General features: G+C 38.4%; 1 protein-coding gene across 2 annotated transcripts in view; it reads right to left on the reverse strand.

Moving 5' to 3' along the window:
* The window catches only part of CPNE8 (copine 8), a 109,650-nt gene that overhangs the window by 52,969 nt on the left and 39,187 nt on the right, over positions 1–17,494 (reverse strand). The window contains exons 6-8 of one of the 2 annotated variants that reach the window (XM_050911185.1): positions 16,201–16,277; positions 4,663–4,726; positions 66–169 (exon numbers count right to left, since the gene is read on the reverse strand). In XM_050911185.1, coding sequence (XP_050767142.1) covers positions 66–169; positions 4,663–4,726; positions 16,201–16,277 — 245 coding nt within the window. Of the gene's footprint in view, positions 1–65; positions 170–4,662; positions 4,727–15,185; positions 15,432–16,200; positions 16,278–17,494 lie in introns of those variants that run through there. The other variant, XM_050911193.1, reaches the window with a different exon arrangement.

A 17,494-nucleotide genomic window follows, 5' to 3' on the forward strand; every position in this document is an offset into this window, starting at 1 on the left:
ATTTCCATCTGCAAATAATTAAGTTGCCTACTGTTGAGCAGCAGAAATACTTAACAGGCATCTACCTGCCATCTTCATTGCTTCGATGAAATACAAGGAAAGGGTCAGATTTCCCAAAGAAGTCCTTCTTGTCTAGTTTGTTCGCACAAAATTGCATTAAAACTGAATCCTGAAATGGGTAATACAGAAAAATTACATACAGCATGCAGTGTACTACACTAAAATAAAAAAAAAATAATCATTGACTAATAACCATACAAATAGAAAACAAAATAAATGAGGGTATCTGCCTTCTAGACGCCCTCTACATATTCACATTCCTGCAATGTCCTTATAGTGCAGTTTGAACTGCTGGAACCAAGAACTCCTTTGTATGGGGGTGCAGAGGAAGGGTAAATTTCTATGCTAAAAGTCTCAGGATTTTTCCAGTATTTTCTGACATCCAAAGTTGCATTCTGAGGGAAGCAGATGCACAGGCAAGGAAGGCATATTAGAATTAATTTTAAAAACTCCAGTGAGACACGACTAAGCTTCACTCCTTCAGTGACTTAAACTTGCAGTTGTCTGCTCCTGCTGTCTGTAAAGCAAATGGCTTAGCAACTTGCCATTAACAGTCTAGAAGCTTCCAGAAAATGAGCCTGGAAGATAACATACACCCATTCTGATGACAAATAAGAAGAAAAGTTTCTTTGCTGTGGTCAGGCAAACTGATAGTCACACATGGTCACCTCTTTGGGCAGAGTCAAGAATGCAAGAAGGATTATAAATGCACAGATAAACCTGCAGACTCACCAGCTAACTGGGGCAGGGCCTGCTGGAAGACTGTGTTCCATAAACAGGTCTACAGGTGTAAGAGCAGCAAGAGGAAGACTAGGGAAAATGTGGGCTCACCACTGAGTGGGGCAGGGGACCAGGTGACAAAGGACATGGAAAAGTCCATGTTGCTCATAGCCTTCTATGCCTTGGTCTTTACTGGTAAGATTTGCCTTCAAGAATCTTGGCCACCTGAGACCCAGACCTGAGAAAGTCTGGAACAAGGATGACTTGCTCTTGGTAGAGGAGGACCAGGTAAGGAAACATTTAAACAGACTAGACATACAGAAGTCCATGGGACCTGATAGGATGCATCTGTGAGTGCTGATGGAGTTGGCCAATGTCGCTGTGAGGCCACTTTCCATTATCTTTGGAAAGCCATGGTGTTCAGGGGAAGTTCCTAAGGACTGGGAGAAAGCAGATGTCACTCCTATCTTCGAGAAAGGGCAAGGAAGAGGATCCAGGGCAGTCTTTCCTCAATCCCTGAGAAGATGGTAGAGCAAATAACCCCGGAAAACATTTCCAAACACATGAAAGACAAGAAGGTGGCTGAAAGTCATCAGCATGGATTTACAAAGGGGGAGCCTTCCCTCATGAAATGAGTGGCTCAGTGGATGAGGAGAGGCTAGTGGATGTTGTTTATTCTTGACCTCAGCATGGCCTTAGACACTGTCTCCCGCAATAACCTCGTTCACAAACTGATGAATTACAGACTAGATAACTGGACAGTGCGGTAGACTGAAAACTGGCTGAACTGCTGGGCTTCAAAGGGTCATGATCAGTGGCACAAAGTCCAGCTGGAGACCAGTCACTAGTGGTGTACCCCAGGTGTCAAAAATGGGGCCAGTAATATCAAACATCTTCATTAATGACCTGGATGATGGGACAGAGTAGACCCTCAGCAAGTTTGCAAATGATACAATACTAGAAGTAGCAGCCTATACACCAGATGGTTGTGCTGCCATTCAGAGGCACCTGTACAGGCTGGAAAAACAAACCGACATGAACCTCATGGAGTTCAACAGAGGGAAATGCCAACTACTGCACTTCGAGGGGAATAACACCATGCACCAGTACAGGCTGCAGGCCAAACAGCTGGAAAGCAGCTTTGCAGAAAAGGACTGGGGGGTCTTGGTGGACACCAAGTTGACCAACGTGCCCTTGGCAGCGAAGGCGGCCAATAGCCTCCTGGGCTGCATTAGGAAGAGTGCTGACAGAAGGTTGAAGGAAGTGACTCAGCACTGGTGAGGCTACTCCTGGAGTACGGTGTTTAGTTCTGGGCTGCACAGTACAAGAAAGACGTGGACATGCTGAAGCGATTACAGCAAAAGGGTCACTGAAATGATTAAGGGATTGGACCATCTCTCATATGAGGAGAGGCTGAGAGAGCTGTAATTATTTAGCCTGGAGAAGAGAAGGCTCAGGGGGATCTTATCAATTTGTATAAATACCTGATGGGAGGAAGTAAACAGACTCTGCTTAGTGGTATCCAGTGGAAGAACAAGTGGTAACAGGTACAAATTGAAATACAGGAAATTCCATTTAAATACAAGAAAAAACCTTTTTACTGTGAGTGTGGCGAAACGCTGAAACAGAGAGACTGTGGAGTCTGCTTGGGCATACTCAAAATCTGACTGCACAGAGCCCCGAGTAACCTGCTCTAAGAAGAGCAGGAGGGTTGGACTAGACTATCTCCTAAGGTCTCTTCCGACCACAGTAATTCAGTGATTCTAAAAATCTTTGCCATTCTGAATACGAGCTATAAAAGTTTGGCAAGAAGTCTCAGAAGACCAGATAAGAATTAATCCAAATACTGAATAAACTTAGGTAGGAAAATATCGCAAAGTATGTGACAGCTGGTGAGACAGCGCAAGACACTGTGTGAGAGAGAGTGCACATGAAGGAGCATGACAGAGAATGCAAAAGAGAGTGCAAGAGAGAGACTGAGTCCCAAATTCTTTGCAAGCTCCCTTCAGTGATTTTGAACTAGTCATCATACATGCAAAATTTGAGTGGGGTGAATCTGGAAGAACACGAAGGCCTTGGAAGGCACCTAGTATTTGTCTTTATTAAAAGGGAAAGAAAAAAAAAATCCTGTTCTGATTACGGATTTAATGACATATTTGTGACTTTTAAATAGTTTGTTACAACCGGGATACAAATGGTGGTCTTGGAGGATAAACCCAGAATATCAGGAAAAAATTGCCTTTAGTCTCTTTTAAGGTTACCAATAAATGCTTGGGGTGATGGCAAATATCTCTTAAGAATGGTAGGAGCTTAACTTCTTAAGAAATGTTAAAGTACAATTTCTGCAGGAAAGCAATTAAATGATGCCCCCATTTTTTCATCTGATAAAAGTGTGAATATTTTGATCATGTACTATGTACAAAAGTTTGAGCTGATGTAAAACAGAGGGGAAAGACAGGCATTTTCCATGACCATACTTATTCATTCGTACCAGTAACATGGGAATTTCCTACTGCTAAAAGGCAGTTGAATGAGACTGAGTTGGTGCACCCTATTAACATAACTGCAGGACTGGCAGGTTGCCTGGAAAAGGTAAATAAGATTTGAGCCCATGTGCTATTCAAATATACCACTATACTACTTCTGCAGAGAAATAATACAAACTTGACTAAACTGGAAATAAGGCACAAAATTAAGGATTTCTTTTTACTTCAAATATCTAATGAACTTAAGAAAATAAGGCCTAAACAGATTAGCTATCAGATATATTAGTAAAAAGAGAAACATGACTATTGGATAAATAGAAAAAAATCAACCACTTATGACATGGTATAAAAGTTAGAATTTATACAAAAGGTGAAGCATTATAATCTCAACACCACCAAATTACAAAAACTAAGACCCAGAAACAAATGTCTTCAAGCCTCAAGGTATTTTTGTAGGCTTACGTATCTAATCTTGTACTCTCCAGATCCCCTGTACATTCTCATCAAATGTCTCATACTATTGCTTTCTTCATTTAAGATTTGCTATCTTGTCACTGCAAACTCTTCAAAGATACACCCTACAGCCCTATCCAATATATACTATGCTTCAACAAACTGCCCCCCTCCTCAGATTCCAACCAGACTTTATCACCCCATATCTATAATTCTTCCTCTGTCCTCCTCCTCTGTCCAATCCACTTCTCCATGAACTTGAGGAGAGGGAGGAGCAGTGACACTCTTGGGGAAGGTCATGACCACACCATACCTCTCCCCTTAACCAGCCAAATTTCCCACTGCCCCCCCTTCCTCTGATATTCCTCTGTTTTCTATTAAATAAGCAGACATCTGCCATTAATAGGCCACGGAAGTCTTCACTTTCTTTAAAGAAAACTGTTTAAACTCTTCTTGTATGGCCATTCTTTGAAATACCTTTACTAGTTTTTTCCAATAAACATTAATTTCACACTTTTAAAATAATACGACTTGCTATTAGCATAAAACCTTTTAATTATAAGGTTAAAAATCCAAACTTTTACTTTGATGTTCATGTAATGTCAATATTCCATAATGGAAATATAATTCCATGGCTGAAACAAATGGGTCTTTGTTAAAAATTGGACACTAAGAGATCAAAATGTGATTAATTACTTGAGGAAACAAAGACTAGTTTCAAAACTCATCTAAGAATCAAAAACTTTATGCTTCTTATTGCTTTCTGCTTCTTTCTGCTTCTTCTATCTAAAATGAAGAGTAACTGATAGGAAAAAAGTATCCTAACTTCTTACATATATCACAAAATGCAAATTTATACATTATACCTTTGACAATCTGGTGCGGTGTAAATCACAAAATTATTTTAATTTTATTTTTCAAAAAGCTATGAACATACACTTACTCGGCAACAGCCTAGTTCCTCTGCTGTTACTATGACTGTTCCACATTTCTTCCCAGGAATTCCTCTGTAAGAAAATAGAAGTACATCACCTCAGTTCCTCAATACCATTTATGAAAGTTACAACTGACACAGATAAGCACAAGGTAAGCTTTCAAGTTGCAAAACTGATGGCATTCTATAGTTTCCCTTTTCTGTCACTTGTCCTATGTAAAAAAATTGGTTTATCCTAAGTGAACTGGTAAATGAGTTGCATATTTATTCTAACTAGCAAGAAACAAATCAGTTTCAATTTTAAAGGAAATAGCATAAAAAGTTTAGATGGGTGGAATGACAATATCAGAATTCTGTTTTCCACCCTCCCATTGATGTTTTATTTAGAGATGACTCCACAGCTTACTGATTTGTGAAAAGCATCCTTTTGAAAAAGTTCCTTAAACAAAATACCTAAAATATATTTAAAACTGTACACCAGTCTTATTTTCTAACATTTATTCTGAAATGTTTATGAAGACACATAATAATCTCACCATCATATCAGATACAGTAGTTGCAAAATAAATTATAATTCACCCAGACAGCAATTAAAAACATGCTGCTGCAACACCAGAAAGCACAAAACAGATCCTTAGCATAAATAACAATATAGGAACCGAAAAGCCACACATAATCTGATAGTATTCAGTGCCGGGGGGGGGGAAGTACAATATTGAGATGCAACTTTTCACATGATGCTATACTATAAACGAGAAGTTCTGCAATATCCTAATGTCTATTAGTGTGTCCATTAGCACACACCTTGGCAATTACTTCTAGATTTTTTTTCAAAACTAATGCTATTGCTTATGCTCATTTTATTTCTAGTTCTTTATTTCTTTATGTCTTTCTTGAAAATAATTAATTATTTGAATAAAATTACTTTCCAAGAAACATTAAGGTAAAATTATATTTTCAAATTGATTGTATTTTATAGGTTTTTCTAAGAGAACTAGAGGACACTCCTGTTCTTCTGTTATGACAAAACATTAATGTAAACATTTACTGTTGTTCTTATTTTGCTTATTAGTTTCCTTAATACTTTTGAAATTTTTTACAATGCTCTACAACTTATTTAAGTTTAGCAAGACTGTGGTATAATAAAGAACTGGTGGGAAAATAGTTCTTAGAAGCAGATAAAAGATTAGAAATTATGAATAGAGAAGCAAATACTGATGCAAATTTATGCAAGCTCACTGAAACTCTTGTTTAAAAGTTGATGTTTAAGTCTATAAGGAGTACATCAAGGAATGCTGCTCCTATACTGCAGCAGTCATTTGCCAGTAATCAGAGACACATGACTGCTCTCCTGGACCTCCTCAGTGCTACATGGTAAGTCTGAATTTCACAAGGAAAACAGTGGATTGCGTAACTATGCAATTTTTTGTTGTGAGATTTTAAATGACGATTTAAATACATACAAAACTTATGGCACTCTTACATTTAATGCAGTATGACTTATAAAGTACAATACTTTAAGACCAAACAGGATAATTTTCTTCAAATAACAGAAAAAAAGAATCTGGTCATTCCAAATGTTACACAGTATGATTCACAGTTTCATCAGCATCTTCAAATCATATGGTTTTAAATCTGTCACCCTTCAATAGCTCAAGATCGAAAATTACCCATTTTAGCCTCTGTAGCAATGGGATATTGAAATTGAAATCTCAGATTTTCAAAAGATGAAAAAGCTGTGTTTTTTCTTTTGAACAGTACTTCTTGAAGCTTCAAAAACTTCTGAAATTTGGTAGTAACAGCAGTAGTAGAAATGACTTAGTTATCAGGGTGATATTGACCTTACATGATAAAATGTTTCAAGGAACAAATGACTGTGACCCCAGCTTTGACAGGGAAGGAAGAAATGGAAATCTCAGAAGTGTAACTAAAAAACCAGAAGTTCCCAGCACCACAATTCTGTATGTTATGCCAACTCAAATAGAAAGCACCAATATCAGAATTACCATTACCTGAACCAAAATGCTTCCTACTGAAGTATTTGAGCCCAGTTAACTGTGCCATTAGGGACATATTTGAGACGTAGTCTGGGCAGTGACAGTACTTTGAAGAAAAAGCATCGAACGTTTCCTTTGGTATGAAAAGTCAAATAGATTTATCCCACTTCCAAAATATTATTGTGTCTGATGCTAGATTGTGAACAATACAACTCTGATCATCTCCTGAAGAGCTGGAGGCCTGAAATAAACTGTTGATAAGCAAGCCCCATTTCTGACAAACTGGTCACCAAACAGTTGCCTTTTGATGGAGAACCATGTGCCACCCTGCCTGCATTTATAACACATGGCAGTCAACGCCTGCCTGTCTCAAACTGAGATTTGCACATGAAGACATTTATGTCAAGACATGCTTCATTTCATCTTATGAACATGAAGGCCAAGGGATGCCCAACCCCAAGAGATACACGTGCCCGTAATTATCACTCTGAAGGATGGGGAAAACTGGAGAGGCAATCCCTTGAAGACATTTGCGTGGGTATGTCAGAAAAAAAAGGAATTCTTGATTGTTGAGTAGACGTGAAAAGTACACACAGTAGAGTCATATCTGAAAGCACTTGGGGTAAGGTTTGGCTTGACCTAACCAAGGTTCTCGAGGACACGTGCCTTGTAAAAGAAGGATATTATTACCATGATGGCTGGTGAAGAGGTGAAATGCTTAATCGAGATTAGCACAGAATTTCTCTACAGAACAAAAAGTTCTCATTACTCAGGAACTAAAAACTCTACCAAATGACCTCTACAGTTTGTGACACTATTAAGTACGAACTTTGTATACTTGTCTTGAGACTACAAGCATGAAAAAAGGACTGGACCATTTGCAGACACTAAAGAGTTTGTTCTCTTACAAATTCCCTTACAAACCATTCATTAAGAAAAAAATCCTTAAATGTAAAGTCAGCACCCTGACAAAAACTTCAGTGGTCACAGATCAGCCAAATGGAAAGACCTTTAACTAGCAAGAATGCCTTGTGAGAAAATAACAAAATAATTTCAAGTTGGCTTTATCACTGTATGAAAATACATTACTTGGAGATTCAGCATTACAGACCAGTCCTTCCAATTGCCAGGGAAATACTGACTAATATTACCTTGAAGACAAGCATGTAAGAGTTCCACCTGTTTAAATTCAGAATGCAGTGCCACTGCCCATCTTCTTTAGCTTTAAGGAATAGCTGGTATTGAGCTGCCCTAGAATTGGTTCTATAGCACTGAAGTGACAATACAGAATTTATGTTCAGGCAACCAATTTCTCAGGGTAAGTTTCTCTGGAAAGGGTTACAGATCAGGGTTTGTGGGGTAATAATGAGGCAATCTGTATTGCATAATCACTGTCAACTCCAACACTCAGTGCTAGTTATCTGACACTCAGATATAGATAATGTGCCAGTCTAAGTGTGAATAGAGTGCAAACTGAATAAAGGAAAGTAAAATGTGAGGAAGATCAGTGGGTCCTACTGGTTTGAGAGCCCAGAACCTGTAGGTGTTCTACAGTGATCCCCTCTTTTTGGACAGTATTTGAGGGAGCAAATAATTTGACTGTTAAAGGAACTGAACAGAAAACCATCATTAAATGAAAGGTCCTCAACAATACCTGCATGTCTCTAGACAAGATACAGTCTTGAGGAATAATTATTGTCTCCTTAGAACAAATGATTCCATGATCAAGACACCACATCTGCAGCACCTAGAGAAGTTTGAAAGGACACTCTGAAGACCACTTGGGCTTTAACAAGGACTGAAAGGAGGACCTTTCCAGAGCCAGTGAAAAAGTTGAAGAAAGGTGACAATTTATCTGGGGATTCAAACCTGAGAGGTTAAACAGAGCCTCCAATTTTGCAAGCTGAAACTGCAATGAGACAGAGGATGGAACATTTTTCAGATCATTCAAAAATTTACAGTCTTATCCCTGAATTTACAGAACCTAGCCCTCTGGCAGTCACAACCACAGATAAGAGGATAGGACAAATATATAGGAAGTCGCAATTCCAGGGTTCAGAGGTTTTTCTATCAATTATGTTCACAGCAAGATGACAGGAGAAAGAACTTCCCAAAATAGGCCAGCTGGCTCCAGAACAGCCTCATTAGCAGGCAATGGCACTCAGATGTGAATAACTAGCATAGAATGCTCATTAAGCTTTGCAATGGCTCTGCCTCCTCATTAAAGGGAATCCCTACAGGAATGCACTTAGTAGATCCTGAAAGAAGCATTGCTCAGAGTTATAAATGTGGCTAGCATCTTCTCTCTAGGAAGACAGAACATGCAACTATCTAATTCTGAATAACGTCTGGGAAGGTGATGCTCTCTTGAGAGAAAAATAAAGCTGTGTCATTTCTGGAAGTAGATACACCTGCACCTCATCCTTTCATGCTAACACAACTGGGGCATGCAAGGCCAGTTTGAGTAAATCTTACACACAGAGCTTGTCTTGAGAAGGCATTTAATGAATCTGGTAAACCAATAGGTAAAGAGAGTAAACGTTACTGTTAAAATGTCAGATTCTCCATTTCACCTGCTTTGCATGACTAGATTTATTTTCCAAGAGAAATTATCCAGAGCAAATGTTCACCTCTGTACCTGGCCAGTCTGTAAAATAAAGTGCAACACTAAAGTATGTTCTTGAACAAAAACGCTCATAGTCACAGGGATAACAGGCTAGTGCACTACCATACTGGGAGCAAGAGCCTTCTGCGACAGACTGCATCAAATTCAAAGCCCTTAATGGTGTCAGAAACAGAGAGGGAGGTTCAGGAGACATCCTCATACCTGCCAAGACCAAACACTATTAGGTTCATGCCTCGGAGGCGTAATCTGCTGGTGCTTGTAAGACCAATGAAACTGCAAGTCATGCCTGCCATGAAGGCAAAGAAGAAAAATGTGCGTGTATATCTTCACTTTTGCACTGACCATGAAGGTTAGTAGCAAGGTATGTTTCAGCCTGCCTGACAGACCACTGCAGTGGTGACCCTCTAGGCTTGAGATGTTTTACCTTCATTTTGATGAAGGACAAGAGTATCCTTTCATGGTAGACTTTCTACGGGAACTTTTCCCAGTGATATACAATATGACTTGGAGTTGGCCAGCTCATGGTAGCCATGGAGTCCTGAATCTCATGAGGCTTTTGTAAATGTCCAAAGTAGATAGATCTGAAGTTTAAGCTTCAAGTCTTCCTAATTTTCATTTTGAAAGAATGTCAGAAGTTACTTGAATGCCAATCAGAGAATGGAATTCAAGCTTCTCAAGCTGCTTAAATACAAAAAGTGCTACTTCAGTAGGGTAGCTGATTGGGACTAAAACAACACTGGGCATTCTCTTCTTTGTACATTCATTGGCAGAGAACAGAAAAGGCAAAATGTTAATGAACTTCAGAAGTAGTGTGAAGAAAAAAAGCTCTCTGATCTCAAGTGACAGATCATAAAGAACATTCAAGTTATGTGAATGTGGACTTGACTTTGTAAAGAGAACAGTAAATTCAAAGCAGTAAATATCCTTAGGAACAGAAGACGTGCAATATTGTCAATTGAATTATTGTTATTTGAATATTAAGAGACATTAAAGACACATCTATAAGCAAACAATCCTGAAACGCAATGCAATGGTTTAATGAATAAGACAACAAATGTCTCCTAGACATCAAGGTATCCAGACTTCAGAGAGTCCAGAGTGGACAATTAACCAGGCACAGTTGTCTAGCCACAGCACTGTCAAAAGCACCAATGACAAAATAAAACCTGAACACTGGGAAGAGCTGATAAAAAGCCATGAACACTTTCTCATTAACATTAACAAATACCTACCCACACCGCATATACAAAAAGGAAGGCATATTTCAGGGGGACAACTGATTTGGGTCCATTTAGTAACTGCCATACAACAGAGTATCAGAAGCCAGACCTGAACAATTGCTTGTTTACCCAAGAGAAAACGTATTATACAGGCCCACACAACTGTGAAATAATTATAAGGCCTTTTATCCATAGAATCTTCACTGATATCTTTTCTTTTCTCATAGCTAATTTCAAACTTTTAACTTCATTTGTTACTCACTTCAGACTTCACTTAACCTGTACCAAGTGATAACAAACTGCCGAATGGATGATTTTTAATCTACATGTTTAAAACAAATTTCAGGAATTTTCTCAGGAAAAAAAAAAAAAATGTGTGGGGTGCTGAATAATTTACCACTTTGAAGACAGAAAGAACTATAAAGACCTTCAAGAAGTCAGCAAGATTTGTCTTACTAAATATGGGTGTCTTCAAAGTCAGCACCTTTCTCTGACTGAGTCACCACAGGCTTCCAGTAGAGTCAACTGACAACTAGTCAAAACAGTCAATGGAGTTGCAACAGTGCAATTCACTGTGGCAGTTAGCATAAGTTAGGCCTAGATAGTGAAAAGTTAGTGAACTTTTGGTTTAGCAGAAGTAAACAAAATAGGACCAACCTCTTGTCCCGATCGACTGGATAGTGTTTGTGTGCTCAACTAGACAGTCAAACTATGCAACCAACCCGCTCACCATCAAGAACTAAAAACATGTCCAGAACAAGTAGAAAGTGTGTGTCCCCATCCCATGGTGCTGAGGCTCTCCTGGGACAGCGTGGTAGGAGCTGGGCAGGGGCTGTTTCTCTAATTGGGTTACTGGAGTTCCCCCACCTGCCTTCTACCTCTGTGCTCCTTTGTGGGTGTGGAGATGGGACTTCAATGGGCTGATGGCTCTCCTGGGATGGGTCTAGAAGTAGCCAGGGTAAGGTATTATTTGGGCTCTCCTACCTGCCATTGTACCTCTCTTCTCCTTTGTTTGCAGACAAGCTTTTTAATCACGGAACCTAACACACCTCTTCTATTATACCACTTACCATACTTGTCCTCAAGGCTATTTCCTGGACAGGTTTTCAGAAGTTTAATATCCAGAATGGGATTAAGAGGAGAATCACAAAAAACTGTTGTCTAATAACCACAGTATTTGCTGAAGTTAACCATTTTGTATAATTGTATTAGAAATCTGATAATCTGCTGATTCTTCATTGTTTGTGGGGGTTTTTTTTGCAGGAGCTACATTACAATTAGCAGCTTCCTACTGTTCCACAGTAGGCATAATCTATTAAACAGTAATTTAACACTCATAATACTGATGCAGTCAATTTCAGTTTTTGGGGGGGTTCTTTTTGGTTTTTAGGGATTTTTTTTTGTTTGGTTTTTTGGGGTTATTTTTTACTTTTTTTTTAGTGTTAAGTTTTATAAAATATTTATTTTATTGCAGACAACTTGTGATTAGCTACCGAAATTGAAGGATATCTTAAAAGTTAAGGTTCATCTGCAAACCTTGATGACAACAGAAAGTGACGCAGTTTTAAAGTACCTTTTTCTGGGTAGTTTTTCAAGTTATTTAAGGAAGTGATACAGTGAAGTAGTATTAATTCTAACATATATTATGTTACTGTGTGCATAGGTGTGTTTTTAAGTTTAAATAGTGAGTTTGTAAGAGTTTTCCTGAATTATGCTGCAGATACTGAAACCTTCCTCACCTGCAGAGTTGAAGAATTTATTTACCTTTAAAATGAAGTAGTTCCCAGTGTGCACAGTCCCACCAATACAGAGAAGGGAAATAAAAATGAACATGTAGTGATATTAATAGAATTGTTTATGTATAGGACAATTAAGCCCTTGATTTAAAAATAAATAGTGTAAAAAGTACTGGTGGTGTCCTCGGGGAGGGAGGGTGAGTAGTCCTTGGGGAGGGAGGGTGAGGAGGGCAGGAGAAGTTGAGGAGCGGGCAGGGAGGATTAATAGGGACTTGTCATAAAGACTGAGTCCGTAAATACAGTGATCAGGTGACTGAACTATATTTGGAACCCCTCAAAATTCAGCAAAAATGCATTTATTACCAACCTCAATTCTGAATATTAAAGAGAATATGAATCATATTGTTAAAAGATGTTGCAGCAGTAATGATCACAGCACTGTATTGGGTTTTCATGGCAAGGTTTTGGTAGTGGAGGGGCTACAGGGGTGGCTTCTGTGAGAAGCTGCTAAAAGTTTCCCCCATGTCCGACAGAGCCAATACCAGCTGGCTCCAAGACGGACCTGCTACTGGCCAAGGCCAAGCCTCTGGGATAACATATTTAAGAAGGGGAAAAAGTTACTGCACAACAGCAACTGAGCCAGAAGAGAGGAGTGAAAATATGTGACAGAAACAACCATGCAGACACCAAGGTCAGTGAAGAAGGAGGGGGAGGAGGTGCTCCAGGCGCACGAGCAGAGATTCCCCTGAAGCCCGTGATGAAGACCATGGTGAGGCAGGCTGTCCCCCTGCAGCCCATGGAGGTCCACGGTGGAGCAGATATCCACCTGCAGCCCCTGGAGGACCCCACACCAGAGCAGGTGGATGCCTGAAGGAGGCTGTGACCCCATGGGAAGCCAGTGCTGGAGCAGGCTCCTGGCAGGACCTGTGGCCCCATGGAGAAAGGAACCCATGCTGGAGCAGGTTTGCTGGCAGGACTTGTGACCCCGCGGGGGACCCACACTGGAGCAATCTGTTCTGAAGGACTGCACCCCGTGGAAGGGACCCACACTGGAGCAGTTTGTGAAGAACTGCAGCCCATGGGAAGGACTCACGTTGGAGAAGTTTGTGGAGGACTGTCTCCCGTAGGAGGGACCCCACGCTGGAGCAGGGGAAGAGTGTGAGGAGTCCTCCCCCTGAGGAGGAAGGAGCGGCAGAAACAACGTGTGATGAACTGACCGCAACCCCCATTTCCCCGTCCCCCTGTGCCGCTGCGGGGGAGAGGGTAGAGAAAATCAGGAGTAAAGTTAAGCCCAAGAAGAAAGGAGGGGGGTGGGGGGAAGGTGTTTTTAAGATTTCGGTTTATTTCTCATTACCCTACTCTGATTTGATTGATAATTAATTAAATTAATTTTTTCCCCAAGTTAAGTCTGTTTTACCCATGACCGTAATTGGCGAGTGATCTCTCCTTGTTCTTATCTCAACCTACGAGCTTTTCATTATGTTTTTTCTCTTCCCCGTCCAGCTGAGGAGGGGGAATGACAGAGCGGCTTTGGTGGGCACCTGGCGTCCAGCCAGGGTCAACCCACCACAAGCACTCACAGAATTCAGCAAGAGAACTAACAGCTTACATTTGTTACAAACCAATTTGAATCATCTGCAGTTGGCTGTAAATTAGGGAAACTAAATCAAAGACTTATTTTGATAAAACACTAAGTGACAATGTTTTGCAAAGACTTTTCAAGTTTTTCCATGTTACTCGATTTTTCAGCATGAACTGTATGATAAACGAGTCCTGCTGAATAGCTGAAATTTGCCTTTGTACAAAAACCAAATTGATTGGAAGACATTTACAGACAGAATTTAGTCAAGGCTAATGGACTGGAAGAGCATAATTACAGGAATGCCTCCCCACAAAGCAGTGCTAGCCAACCCCTGACATTTATGATTCAAAAGGATTTGTTTCAGGTATGCATAAGTCTCAGAAATTCAAGTAGATTAAATCCCATTAAAATATTTTCTAAACTTATAATTAAAGAAAGTTTACCATAGTTTCTGTAATGGAAGTATTTCTTTTACTTTATTTTAAAGTTTTTATGATTTCATAAGGACCTTTATATTAAATTAAAGGAAAACTATGTAAATCCTCTTTCGGTTTATCAATTTAAATGGTCTGTTCTGAACTGTTATTTCATTCAGAAAGAGTTCTAGAGACAATCTGAAATTATTTTTGGCATGGAAATAGGAAACTTCAGATGCTTTTCCAAGCTTACGCTTGCACTGGAATTGTAAAAATTTAAGAATTAATTGGATTCAAGTATTGAGAAGAGTTTTTACCACAACAGCTCAACACTTCAAAGTTCTTGAAAGAGAAAATAATAGCTATCATATGTGGGTCTCCTTGAAGCTGGCCACTGTTTTCACCAAGATGAAAAGTTTAGAGCCACATCCACGGAACATCACCACGCTACTTGATACAAACTAGAGAAATGCTTTTTTAAAATTATTTTATCAATAACATTAAGATCTTTACATAAACAAGAAAAAAGCCTCTAATAAAATCTAGGGGAAAAAGGCTACCATTGGTATATTTTGGACACTGACAACAAAATAGTGACTTCTGAGATTTTTCACAGGACTTCAAAGCTACTACTTAAACTAATGTTTAAGTTTGAAGTTGACAGGTACAGGATACAAGATATGTACATGAAAAGATAAGTAATGTATAAACCACATAAACCACTAAAGATAGATATAAAAGGGTCACCTGAGTAACAGAAATGGTTAATTACATCAAATATATACATAGAAGAAAATGTACAGCTAGGAACATATTTCTTAAGAATTTTACATCAGATTAATAATGCATGATTAATATAACTTGATTATGGAGTTTTATTGTATTTGCAATTACACTAAAATAGTATCTAAGTACATTCTGAATTTTGCAAAATGTAGTTCATCCAGATCCGGGTTCTTGTTATTTGAATACAAAGTCAGAATATGTGCCCTGTGTGGTGTTTTCACCAAAGTTTGGCCCAGAATAATATAAGGCTTGCTAAGCCTGAAAACTTCATCTGCCTTTATAAGGAAATCAGTGATGAAGGAAAGTAAATGAAGTAATCCTGGTATATTACTCATAACGAACCCAGTAAAACGGGACAAGAACGCTCCATCAGACTGAGTAACCAAATTCATGATCATTCACTGCAGTGCAATTACTATTAAAAGAAAAAAAACCACAAGAATTTCAAATCAAAAGATATTATCATCTCATGAAATGTCCAGCTATACCTTTAAATGTTTACTTTTAAGGTCATATGTGAATTTGTAGCACATATTTAGATAAAAATTGGAAAATACTTTCAATTACTCAAACATTATCTAGGAATAGAAAATGAAGATTGTTCAAATAATTCATATTTTAAATATCTGTGCATCGCTATGAACAATGGTTTGCAAACATCAAAATCCTCTCAGTGGGTGAAAAATCCATTGATCATAAGAAAGTTTTTGATAAATTTAGTAGGATAAATAGAAAATATTTGATACTCCAGATTGCCTCATTGTTTGGGAATTGTATTATTGGGAACAACAGAAATACAAGTAGGAATGTTTGGATTTGAAACAGTGAAGGTTTTCTTCCTTGATGCTTGAACAAAAGGCAATAAAGATTTATGATGTGTTAATTTGCGAACTAGGAAGAAAAACATGTTTAAGATTAGTATACTCAAACTATTTCTAATCCAAGATGTAATGAAGTTGACAAAAATTTTGGATGAGTCAATTCCTTTGCTAATTGTCCAAATTGAAACTTAAATTATCATAGTGTATAAAGAAAGAGTTCTATTGTACATAACAATTTATTCTCTCTTAGAAGCTATGTCTGTCAATTCTGTATATCAAGATACCTCACAGCAAAAAAACCCCACAACTCTCATCTCATGAAGCAGTATGTATTCATACAATATTCAAGAACGACATACTTACACAATTGATTTTTCCAGTCTGCTCCCCTGTGATCCAACTATTTCTCCCAGTGTACAAAACATCTGTCCCAAAAAATCCTGAAAAGCAGTAACATAAAAACTCAGAATTCATATTTCACATTGGAACAAATTTGGTTTCCCCGTTTATCTGGGCTGTTCACTATTGTAGGACACATTCTGCTGAACATTGCAGTTACGCAATAATGAATCACAAAATGGACTCACTATTACATTTTTTACATAACACTGGGTTACATTTACAGAAGTAATTCTAATGCACTCCACTTACTGTTTTTATATTGCCTTTTTCATCAACAAAAATGAAGCTGAGATGGAAAAAAATTTAGAAGTATTAGAAACATGACTGGTTTTTTACCTTAACTGGAGCACTTTAGTAAATTTCTCTTTTATTAAGAGATTGTACACTGATTCTATGAATTTCTTGGAGGTTAATTATGTTGGCAGAGATTCAAGCCTGTGCAGGATCTGTATGAGCATCCTGAATTGACAATTATACGCAAGTATTGCTTTAATGACAGACTTTATTTTTGTGTTTTATAGTCTATCACTAAAAATCAGCTAGTTTTCATATTATACCTCCCTGTAACATAAGTAGTACAAAAATATGAATGGATTTTCAAACTGTTGTATGTATATTGAAAAAAATTTTATGCTGCAGTCCAACTCTTTATCTTTCAAGTAAAAAGAGCTTGCTAGCTCTGTTCTTCCCAGCATGACTGGCAGTAGTGGTAACAGTAGCTTGTGAGATTTGTTCACAAACAGTAATGAGAATCGAGACACTATAATTCCTATACAGCAAACCATAACTTTATGATACTGTGTATAGTGGTGAATATCTGTACAAGTAGTTTTGACTTCTCTCAGCCCAGGCCACTCACACCCATCTCTGAGCTGCATTAGTTATGGGTCCATAGAGCGAATTGGATCTGAGAACTAATCCCACTGAGGACGAAAACAACCCTGCAAAAAATAAATTTTTGAACTATGTCCTTTAACTGATCTGGCACTGCGACACTGTTTCCATAAAGATTAAATCTTTTAAAATGGCTAAAACTAATCTGAAAATACTCAGCTCCTTATTCATTTTTAAGAACATCAGGCATGACATATTCTAAAATAACACCATTTTCTACACTGAAACCATGTATTCCACAATTTTTTTTTTTTTGGTGGAGTTTCTATGATTAATTCCTATTAGTTCCCCAGTCTGTTATTAATGACAGTTGTTCATTGCTCTCTTGGTTTTTTTCCTTAAATCAGGAAATTACCATGAA

This window comes from Gymnogyps californianus, chromosome 1 (assembly GCF_018139145.2).
Source record: "Gymnogyps californianus isolate 813 chromosome 1, ASM1813914v2, whole genome shotgun sequence".
NCBI lineage: Eukaryota > Metazoa > Chordata > Aves > Accipitriformes > Cathartidae > Gymnogyps > Gymnogyps californianus.